At 37.2% G+C, this 11863-nt stretch overlaps 1 protein-coding gene and 1 pseudogene across 1 annotated transcript in view; both read left to right on the top strand.

Moving 5' to 3' along the window:
* Positions 1–6681: 6681 nt before the first annotated feature.
* Positions 6682–11863, top strand: part of SRPK2 (SRSF protein kinase 2) — a 131811-nt gene continuing 126629 nt past the window's right edge. The window contains exon 1 of the mRNA XM_006882616.1: positions 6682–6872. Within this exon, the coding sequence (XP_006882678.1) occupies positions 6835–6872 (38 nt within the window). The 5' untranslated portion in view covers positions 6682–6834. The remainder of the gene's footprint in view (positions 6873–11863) is intronic.
* The window catches only part of LOC102854213, a 25905-nt pseudogene continuing 21549 nt past the window's right edge, over positions 7508–11863 (top strand).

Here is an 11863-nt window from a genome sequence, read left to right as displayed (position 1 = left end):
AACAACAACAACAACAACAGCAACAACATGTTGTTTGTTGGTTGTTGTGTGTGCCATTGATTCAGAACTGACCCATAGCTGACCCTCCAGAGGGTTTTCAGATACAGTAAATTGTACGAGAGAAGATTGTCCATCCTTCTGTGGAACATCTGGTGGATATGAGCTACATGCCTTTGGTATCGCAATACAGCTTCTTACCACTAGGCCACAAGAGCGCCCTTTCATTTTTTTCTTGTCAACAATGTTTTGTAGTTTCTCAGGTTCAAGTTTTCCAATTCTTTGGTTAACTTTATTCCCAAGTATTTTCTTATTGCTGTTAGAATTGTTTAGCTCTAGAATGTTGAATAATTTCTTAAACTTTTGTGGGTCTCTGTTTCTATCTGACCCATATCTGTTTCTATATATGCTGATTAGACTGAGAAAGTGAAAAAGACTAAACTGTAAAGTATGTATGAGGGTATCAGAGAATGTTTCTGTCTTCATATTTCCATGGGCTTCAAACACACAAGCACAAACTAGAGAATCCGAGAAGGCAGAATTACTAAAACTCTCATTGCCACTGAGTTGGTTTTCACCGACTGTAAACTGTGTGGAAAGAGATCACTTTTTCTTTTGCAAAGAGAATGTGGATTTGAACTGCCTGCCTTTTTGAACTAACTTCTCAGTCAGTAGGCCACCAAAGTCTCCTAAAAATACCTTAGCTCAACTCAGAGCACATTCAGGGAATATGCCACCGAGTCTAGGGTTAGAGGAACATCTAGGTCATAGTATAACTCACAAAGATTACGTTGAACATCTTTCTTTAATAAGGTGGGTCAGGGTCCTAAGAACTGGTAATCAGTCATTGAAGTTTCAACCTTTGGTTTCTTCCTGAATTCAGTGAAGAAGAATTAAGCGAATAAAAGACTCAAGGAAACATTTCAAAGGAGCAGTGCAGTCTCCAGTGCCCTACCCCCCCCCCCCCCCCCCCCGCTGGAGGAACTAAATGGGGCTTGTTCTCCACTCCCAGCCTCACTGATGGAGACCACTGAAGTCCTGCACAGAAGAGGAGGAAAAAGGGGGGAAAAAAAGCAGACCGGAAAGATTTCTTTGAAAGACCAGATTTGTTAATTTAATAGGGACTTGTAGAACTCCTGAGAGTGGAGCTCTTAATAACCCTGTATCTTCCAGCTGACTCCCAATGCTGGCAGTCATCTTTGAGCCAGACAACATGCTCTTCTTTCTTACCTGCTGGGTTTCTGTCAGGGATTCTGAGCGGCATCTTTCAAGGTTTTTAACTTTCCTTCTCTATATTTGCCTTTTCTTGAACAGTGTGCCCCTGAGTAAGGCACGGACAAACAGTTTAATGGTTCGAGGGACAAAGATTAGTTTTAATCAGGATGGCTGTTTGGAAGTGTTCAGTCCATTAATATATCTTTTTATGTTACATTCCTATAATCATGAGGACTTGAATAATGCATAACAGAACTTCCTATATAGGACTTGAATAGCCTATGGGTGTTGTTCAGCATTGCTTCTTCAATGTCTCACACAACTTTCTTTATTCCTGTAACATTATGAAAAGTTCCTTTGTTGTCAGTATCTTAGATTTCCAATCAGGAGTTTGCATTGATCCCGTATGTTAGGATCAGGGATTTATACCTAAACTAGAAACATAGTCTGCCTTCATTGGTATTTATCTGGGAGACTCAGTCTGCCTAAAGTCTCTTAGAGAGAAGATCCATTTTGCTCCATCTTTGAATTACAGAGGAGAAGCAGTTATTTGCTAGTGAGAGGAGAAATGAAATTAGGAATGGATAAGACACTGAAATACTGGAATGGTGGAGCATTAAGGTGTAGACCAGCCCCAGAGAGGGGGCTGTAGTATAGACTATTTCTCGCGCTGTCCATTCTTCAGGATCCTGGATCTGCTGCCAGTAGAGGCCATTTACTATTCTTCTTGGTATAGTCTGGTATTCTTCTAGGTGAAAACCTATCTATTTCTTTTAGCCTAAAATAGTTTCAAATAAGCTTGGTCTTGGTACAGACCAAAGAGAATTAAGAGGCCAGAAACAATCTCATCCCCTCAGCCTCTTTTAATAAATGGTTCTGACAAAACTGGATCTCGCCTGGGTATGGAGAGCACAATTTAAAACTCGGAGCAGGGTGAAGTTTTAAGATATAGTCTACAAAAGTAGGTCTGCATATTAGTTTTTAAAATAAAATTGAATCTAGAGAGTTCCATAATTTTTATGTAAGTAAATTTGTCTCACATGCTTTGGACACATGGCCAGGAGAGACTGTTTCTTGGAGAAGGAAATCATGCTCTGAAGGGTGGAGGGACAGTGCAGGAGAGGAAGACCCCGATTGAGATGGATTGATACAATAACTGGGGCAGTGGGTGTGAGTGTGTTGGAATTAGTGAGACTGGCCGAGGACAGGGAAGGCTTCAGAGCTGATGTACATAGGGTCACTTTAGGTTGCAGGTGACTCAACGGCACCTAACAATAACACCAACATACTATTTTGGTTGTTTTTTTATTTAAGCCTCTAACTTAGAGTCAACAAGACATTGGGGAGGTTGCTGTTATATTTTGGAGGAACATTCTTCTAAGTGGTACAGCACTCTTCTGTCAATATGCTGTCTGAGGTAACCTAGGTTTGATGTGATGCAGAACCTTGTGCTATTGGGGTGTCAAATGGCATAGTGGTTACCCATGGAGCACAGTGTTTGGTAGAGCTCTCAGTTTAAGACAGGTTTGGAAGCAGGGTGACATCCTCTTCCCAAACAACGTATGTCTGGAAACTCTATGAACTTTGAGAAACAATGATAGTTATAGAAAAGCTTCAGGTCTTTTGTTCATAGGGTCACTATGAGTTGTGCTCACCTTGATGACAGTCAGCAACAACAAGTGGAAAATGAGGAGAGGAAGTAAAACATTTTTAAAGTTATAAGGAAGACCTTTCTAAGTTTGTGGAGGAGCCAAAATTCATAAAGGAAATGGTTGATCTGCTTAATTGCATAAAAATATAATATATAGTGAAGAAATGGAAGACAACAACTAATTGAGGGGAAATACTTGCAACGTGTATGACAGAGTACCATGCGTGGATGACACCAATGATAACTTCACTAGGTTATGGATCGAGGAGGTCCGTGTCCTGAATCTAGGATTTTAGGAAGTTGAAGCCACATAAACTTCAAAATTCTCCAGGGTTGTGGCAATCTTTTGATGAAATGGAAGTCAATTAAATGACCGACAGTTGTTTTAAAAGGTAGGGAGTAACAAAATCCATGGATGGTATCGATTACGTGGACTAGATAGCTGGTCTTTATACTGACGAATTTGACATCAAGATTGGAGGAAGATTCATTAACATCCAAAGTTATATAGATGACACAATCTTGTTGAGAGTAAGGAGAACTAGAAGTGTTTGCTGCAGAAGATCGAAGACTATAGCCTTCAATGTGGTTTACATCTCAACATCAAGAAAACAAAAATCCTCACCACTGGCCCAGTTGGTAACATCATAATAGATGGATGAAAAATTTAAATTGTCAGTGATTTAATCTTCCTTGGTCTCTCAGTCAACACCGTTGGTACTAGCCATCAAGAAATTGAAAGGAGTCTTATTTACATTGGCACAATACACTGCAGGGATCTCTCTAACATTTTAAAGAGCAATGATATCAGTTTATAGTCTTAAGGTGCACCTGATCCAAGCCATGATCTTTTTCATTACTTCTTGTGCATCTGAAAACTGAGCAGTGACTCAGAATGAGAACATTGACAGAGAATGAGAAAAGAATCAATACCTTTGAGTTGTGGTGTTGAAGAAGAGTACAGAGTATCCCACAGATTGTCAAGGCGTTCCTTGAGGCAAGGGTGAAGTATCACCTCATATACTTTGAGCATACTGTTAGGAGGGCCAGTCCTTGGAGCATGACCTTCAGCAAGATGGATTTGGTCCAGTGATAACAATGGGCTTATAGTTGGAGGCACATAACAGCAAATACTGATAGTATACACAGATCTCAAAGGATATAGTAATATAGTATTCGTACATATCCTCAAACCTTTCAGTCCTTCTGGAAGTAGAACAAATTTGAAAACTTGGAGAAAATGTGGAAACAATGTTGAAAGTCTTTCATGTATCTTCTTTCTTTGTAGCTCCCAAGGTCCTCAGCCTGAAAACTCTGTAGTTTTTTTCTTTTGTAAGTTTTTAAGATTGGCAAAAATTTCATTTAAGTCTGAGTAGTGTTTTTCAGCTTAAGTGTACTGATTTTATATATTGTTTTTGTTAGGTACCATTGAGTTGACCCTACTTCATAGCTGTTCTTTGGAGAACAGAACCTTGTGCTGTCCTTCCCGTATCTGTATGCTCAGTCAGTTGTTAGAGCCACTATGTCAGTCCCTTTTGTTGAGATCTTTCTCTCTCTCTCTCTCTCTTTTCAGTGAATCATGAACTTTTTATCGTTTTGGAATAAAACAGTGCGGGATAAAGGTAGATCCAAGTGTAACCTTATTTCTTTTGAGGCTGATTGATAAAACAGAGTAATTATTTATGGTTTTTTAAGAGGAAATTTGTGAATTTGAGTCACAAAATATTTTTACATATAAACAGAATAATCCTACAGTAAATGAATGGAAATCCAAAATTTCTGTAAATGTTCATTAAAATTAATAAAATTTTAAAAACCACAGAATAATCCTTAAGAAAGGGGAACTGACACACAGATTAAAGCTAAATTTCCACATGTATAGAAAGTGATGTACAGGTGGCCAGATCTTGTATATTTGCCAAGGATTTATTGGGAATTGCTATCTTTGCTCAGCACTGCATAATATTCGACAGGGAGGGCTTACTACACACTAAACAGGATTTCATGACATCTTCATAGCAGCCCTGCTAGTGGAATTGCCATTTTCCCCATTTTACAAGAGAATAGGGAGAGGAATAGAATTTAATTTCTCGCTATTAAAAATGATGGTTAAGGCCTGCTTTTTTTTTTTTTTTAAATTTTGTGTGCGTGTACTGTTAAATCAGATCTGACTGGTACAGGAGGATATTGCGCCTCCTTCTCCGGCAGAGCGTCTGGTGGATTCGAACCGTGTTCCTCTGGGATTGCAGTGCAGCTTCTTGCCACTAGGCCACCAGAGCTCCCTAAAGCCTGCTTTTGAATCCAAGACAGTTTCAAACTGGAGCCTGATTTCTCCTAAACACCACACTCTTAGAAAGATGAGGAGTAGAGAGGGGGGGCATTGCTGAGCACTGCCTATGTCTCCATGTGCTGTTGGGCTTTGTTATCCACTGAGGAACAGGCCAGGTAAGTTTCATTATCATCGTGCCTGTTTTAACTGCTTTGCAGTTAGACAGTTTGGCTATATAGCTTGTGGTCAATTTTATTCTCTCAGCAGATAGGCCTGCTGGTTTTATAATAAGTCCACTGGATGATGTTGCAAGGCTTAAAAATAAACAATTAGAAAAACCCCTTATTTTAATAATATTTGAGAGGATATTTCTGTACTGTCCCATTATATTTTAGGCAATTAAATCCTCGACTCTTTTTAAATACATTTTATTTTGAGTTTTATTATCTGTATTTTTAAGATTTAAGATTTGTTCTTAAAAAGTAGTACCTTGAAAAGTACACAAAAGGAGGAAAATGTGCAACAATGAATGTATGGAAATCCAAATTCTTTATAAATTTGCAATAATATTTCAATTTTTTAAAAGTACACAAAATGATGCTTTTGGAATGTGTATAATACTTCAGTGGCACAATGTTTCATATTGAGTATGTGAACTTAATATTATGAAAGCACTTGGACTTTTAAAAGCCATTTGGAAATACTTTTTAGATTAGAAAAACGCTTTATAAGTGGGATGGTCTTCAGTGATAGAGTCATGTACATTTTACACACTCAGAATGGTTTATTTTAGGTTGTTCCTTGATATTTTAAAGGTAATGGGTTTGCTTCCCCCCCCTTCCCTTTTTTCCCTTTGATTTTCACCCTTCCGGTTTAACCTATTATCTGTTTTCCACATCAGCATCAGCTGTTCTTTTTAGTTAAATTCAACTGGCACTTTCATTTTTGTTGGTAGATGGCATTGTCAGTCCCTTCCTGAAAGGATAAGTATTTATCTCAGCTCGGTAGCAGGGTGTTGCTGCTCACTTGAACTGTACTGTGAAGGAGGAGAGGAAAATGAAGGTGTAAAATGAGAAGTCTTTTTCTAAAGAAGTTAAGGACTAGGCATTATATCTTCACTTAAGACTATCAAGAAATTAGAATATACTTTAAACATTTAAAAAAATCTATAACTGGGTTCTGGTTTAATATTTCATTCTTAAGTGACCAAAATGATTTACTGACTGAGCCATATTTTTCAGGACTAGTGAAACAGAAGCAGCCAGGGGTTGCATGCCCGTTCATTGTAGCTTATAACTTTATTACTCAGGCTTCCAAAATTATCCAATATGTAAAGCTCATATGTTAGCATTTCTTGTTTGAATTGTAAATTTTTTAACTATAAACTTTCCTTGTAGATCTCTGCTGGTTCTACCTTAAAAAAGAAAACACCCCTCTGCTTAAAAGAAATGGTACTTCCTGCTTTCATAAACAGTCATGTGCATAGTTTAGCAAGGCCTGATGCCTCTGGAGCTTTTTCCCTTTATAGCACCATTGAATCCCAGTCCTAACACAAGTACTGTGAATCTTGTGGCCTCGTTCTAAACAAAAGAGATTAGAGAAGAAAAATCTCTTGATATAAAGCTTGAAGGCAAGGGCAGGCAATCTTGGTTGTGAATATTTTCTGATTTTTCCAGAAATCAAGCAGAAGATTGAGCTGCTGATGTCAGTTAACTCTGAGAAGTCGTCCTCTTCAGAAAGGTACAGCTACATCTCTTGCATGAACAATTAATGGTGTAGCATTGCTAAGAAACAAACCAGGACATTATTATTATTTTCTTGTCAAGTTTGCTGTAATGTATTGTACTGCATGCCAGGCTTTGTGCTGTATTGAAGATGTGTATTTGAGCAAGCTGTTCTGCTTTTGCAAAAGATAATTGATTTTAAAAAAAATAGTGGAGCCTAATCAGCTGCAGCATGCACACCATCGCACAGCAGATCGCTGGTTCATGTGTGACAGCTGTTGAGGGCTTAGAAAAATTATTTAGCCAAAAAAAAAAAATACAACCACCCCAAAAAAACTAAAATCCCACCCCACAACCTCAAACAGAATAAAAAAAAAAATCTTTGTTAAGGAAATGCTGCTCTTCTGTTTTTGTTCTGTGTTTTGAGGTTGCTGCTACACAAAATTACCAAGGTTATTTGTAAGATTCATGTAAAAAATATTTGATAATTGGTAGTAATGTATTTAAAAAAATAATATGGAAAGGGTGTGCCATTTGTAAATAGCTTAGGAATTGCAAACCCACAGATTAGTCACCTTCTGAACGAGAGATATGATGCTTCTTCAAGTCTGTGCTAGGAAATGGAACAGTCACTGCATGCAGTAATGGTTCATGCCTGCAGGTAAGGACAAAATGACTCAGAAGTATTTTTAAAGCAATTATTTTATTTGTCAATCAAATGATTTTACCTGTAAGGAGATAGTTTACGGAAATGACTTTTTTTCCCTCCCCTTGTCAGCTAGAATTAAGGTATGTTTATCTCAGTTTAGAAAAGGAAGCTACAGTTGATAGAGTAAATAATGTGTTCACTTCTATTGACCACAATTGTGTATACTCCATCATGTTTTAAATTGAGGTTCTTGAGCAGACAGTTGAGGCTTACCTTTCTTTTGATTATTTCATAATTTATATTGGCTATGATGTTTTGTATTCATGATGTATGTATTGATTTCTGTTTAATGTGTTTAGTTCTCCATGGCCTTTTTTGGTCCATAGATTTAATATTTAAAATAATATGGAGCAGTAATTTAGTAGTTAAGGAATAATGTAGGAAAGTATTTGAAAATGTGAGGCAAAGAATCCAGAATGATAGAAAGAACTACTTAGTATACCGCTGTAAGGATGACATGATCTGGTAGCAGAATGATCAAGGTAAATAATTTTATTAATATAATTGGATAGATGGCTTTTAACTGTGGCTTAGAACATTATAGATAAAGAAGATATTACTGCATTCTTTAGATACATGCACACAGGCATTTCAGAACCATTGTGTTTATGTAGCTTCTAACTTCTGGTTTGTGGCTAGCTGTACAATTTTAGGCGTTGAGTTTGCTGAGATGAGAAACAAGTCTTTAGCCTTGAGCATGTTCTGCCAGTAAAATGGTGGTGATGAGATTTGGGGGAGAAGGGTGGTGGAGGAAAGTAGTGCCAACTATAAACTCAAGAGTTTGGTTAATAGGAAGAACATTCTTTGAGTGACAGCCATGATTGTGTGATCTCTTGGAACATGAATTCTCTATAGATAAGCAGAAGAACAATATGAATAATTATGGTAGAAAAACCAGGAAGGGAACGGATGAAATTTTTCTTGTTAAAATACATTCTTATAAGGAAAAATATTCCAAGATATTTTTGTCAACTTATTTTACCAATTCTTTTTGGGTTAAATAAGGGAAGAATGTATGTAGTTATAATGTTAAAGTTTAGGAACCAGCCCCCGTGCTAATCATATCTTGGATAGTTTTATCAGAACTTGCTCACTTTGTTTATTTTAATTTTGGGAAATGCTTAGGAGGACTACATTTACCAGTAGTATGCTTATAGGTGATAAAAGAAGCTGATAGATCGGCCAACACAAGTATTTTTTTAGTATTATAAACATAGAAAATTCTTTCTTACCTTTATTAAAAGTTATATAGTATTAAATAGTAAATATTGTCTTCTTAATTTGGTAGAACTTGAAAAATAAGAATCTGAACTTTTTTTTTAAAAAAAAAATCATTCTTACTATACCCTATTTGCTCAGGAATTTTCTACCCAGTTAAAATTAGTATTAATGTCTATGTAGTATTATCTGTGGAATATATTTAATTTTTTTCAGGTAAATTTTCACTCAACTCATTGAGTCAGAACCTACTCATTGCTGACCTACTGGTGGGTTTTTAGAGGCAGTAGATCCTCTGAAGACTGCCCATCCGTCTCCTAAGAACTGCCTGTCTTTTGGGTTGGTGCTGTAACGCCTAACTACGAGGCCACCAGAGCCCAACTACATTTTAGAAGTGTTTTAGAAAAATTTTTTGAAAGCTTGTTATTTTAAATGATAGCAGTGTGAGACATGGGCTGATCTAAAGATATTTAGAATTTACATGCACTCTGTCAGTATTCCAAGCCAGTTAGTAGAAAGGATGAAATCCTTTCTTAAAACGGGGATGAAACTATTTGATAAAGAACTTACCATTAATTTTATTTTGTCCCTGACATGTAGAATGGCTACCCCCGCCAAGTTCAGGAAACAGGATAACATAAAATTTCTGAATACAAAGTATAATAAATACAGAAACCATGATGTGATATTCCTAAGAATTTTTTTTAACCTCCTTAAAGGGAATTGTTAGTCTTTGTAGAATTATTTTTTGGGCACACAATTTTGTAAAATGGAAAAAAGCAATGAAGATGCATTTTGTAAATTTATTTTAAAAAAATTTTTATTTTATTGACTGAGACTTAGTGGTAAATAGTTGCACTGCCAGCACAAAGGCGTGTGGTTCAAATCCACAGCTGCTGTGATGGGAGAAAGGCGGACAATCTTCTGCATGTGGTTGAAAACCCACTGGAGGATCAACTGTGAGTGGATTCTGACTCTGTGATGTATAACAGCAACGTTGGACTTCTGTAATTGAAAATTGCAGATTAAATGAATTCTAAAGTTAGCTTTCGGATCACAAGGAATCTTGGTGCAGTGATTAAGCTTGTAGTTACTAACAAAAAGGTTGATGACTTAAACCCATCAGCTGCTCAAGTGGGAGAAAAATGTAGCATTCTGTTTAATTCTGTTTAAAGATTTATGACATTAGAAACAGTATAAAGGGAAATTTGCCTAGGGAGCTCTGTGGCCTAGTGGTAAGAAACTGCACTGTAGTCTCAAAGGCACACAGTTTGAATCTACCAGCTGCTCTACAAGAGAAAGATCCTCCAGTGTGATTTATAGCCTCTGAAAGCCCAACTGGAGACTCCCAGTGATAGCACACAACAACAAAGGTCACATTGGTAATCTATAAGGAATTGTGCTGCTAACCCAAAGGCCGAGCCTCACTGGGGATTTCCTAAACACCATGCCTCTGGAAACTCTGTGAACTTTGATAAGTGTCTGTAGTTGTAGAGGGCCTTCAGGCCTTTTGTTCATACAGTCGCTATGAGTCATACTCGACTCGAAGACAATCATCAACAACAGCTCCTCATCAGAAAAATAGGCAACCTCTTCCTGTGCAATTCACTGTATGTGAATCAGAACCTGTTGGAGGATCAGCTATGAGTCAGGACAGACTTGATGGCGGTGAGATGGAGAGAGTCATGAGTTTGGTCAACAAGGCAGCAGCAGGTTTGGCTTTTCAAATGATATTTGAACATTACTAATTTGAAAATAATCCCAATTGCATTGAAATTTAAGATGATATTTTTATCTTAAAAATAGTGGAGGTCTATAGAATGTGGAGAGGCATGAGATCCTTCTGTTCCGAATCACTAACACATAGGACAAGAATTAATGGGATCTTAAAAAGTTATGCTTAGATTTTTATTTTGGATTGAGAGAAGTTTCATCTTACCTTTCATTTGATTTTGTTTTTAAATTTAGGATTGAGAGTAGTAGTGAATATATTGGAAAAAATGATTTCTGTCTTGTACATTTTGCCTGTTACGAAGGAGTTGTAACTGTCAGCAAGAGATCATCCTTTTGGAGATTTTTAAGAGTAAATCCTACTAAAAGTAATTGTCACTTGCCTGTCACTTGGTAATGATTTCACATCCCCCCCCAATGCTGGTGCTGCTGCTGGCTTCGTTTCTCTACTTATAGAATAGCTGTCTTCCAGATAATTCCACCACCACAACTGGTATGATGAAATGACAGAACAGATAGTATTGTGTTTCCTCTGCTCAGTCTGTATATACACTGTTTTTATATCATGTTACATAATTAGGTAATATTTCTATTACTTAATTTTATATAGTTAAGTAATATGTTGATGGAAGAACGCAGATGCAAATAGGGGAGTGCACTGATCATAGGTGAACTATTTGATTAGTCTTCACGTTTTTCTGGATGTAAACAGCATCCAGAACAAGATCCAAACATTGCCAGCCACCCCCAGAGGCAGTTTGGGTGCTCATTCTTAATCATCTGTGCTTACCCATTCTTCCCCAACCCCCGAACGAAACCTGTATCAAGCTTCTAATAGTCAATGAATTGTGGGCTCCCCCCACCCCCGTCTTCTGTCATTGTACTAAGGTATAATTTGTTTACCATTAACTTGAATTTTATTCAAGCAATAAAATTTGATGAATTTTGACATACATGTGCACCTATGAAGGGGAAGGGAAACTGTCAAGATAATAAATATTATCACCAAAAGTTTTCTTTTGCTTTTTATTAATCCCTCTCAGCTCTACTTCTTGTTGTTGTGTGCCACTGAGTCAAAATCAACTTCATAGCTGACCCTCCAGTGCATTTTCAGAGACAGTTAACAGCATGGGAGGAAATTGCCTATCCTTCTCCCGTCGTGAAGCTGATGGTTTTGAACTGTGTGCGTTGGGGATTACAGTGCAGCTTCTCACCCCTAGGCCAGATCTCTTTGAACTCTGCTTACTCCCAGGCAAAAGTTGATCTGAATTTTGCAACTGGAAATTACTTGGCATTTAAACAGTTTTCTTTGTAAATGAAATCATACAGTATGTACTTTTTTTGGGGGG

The sequence above is a fragment of the Elephantulus edwardii genome, unplaced genomic scaffold, assembly GCF_000299155.1.
Source record: "Elephantulus edwardii isolate Elephantulus edwardi_28Jun2011 unplaced genomic scaffold, EleEdw1.0 scaffold00022, whole genome shotgun sequence".
NCBI lineage: Eukaryota > Metazoa > Chordata > Mammalia > Macroscelidea > Macroscelididae > Elephantulus > Elephantulus edwardii.
Note: the sequence above shows the minus strand (reverse complement) of the source record. Positions and strands in the feature narration are given on the sequence as shown.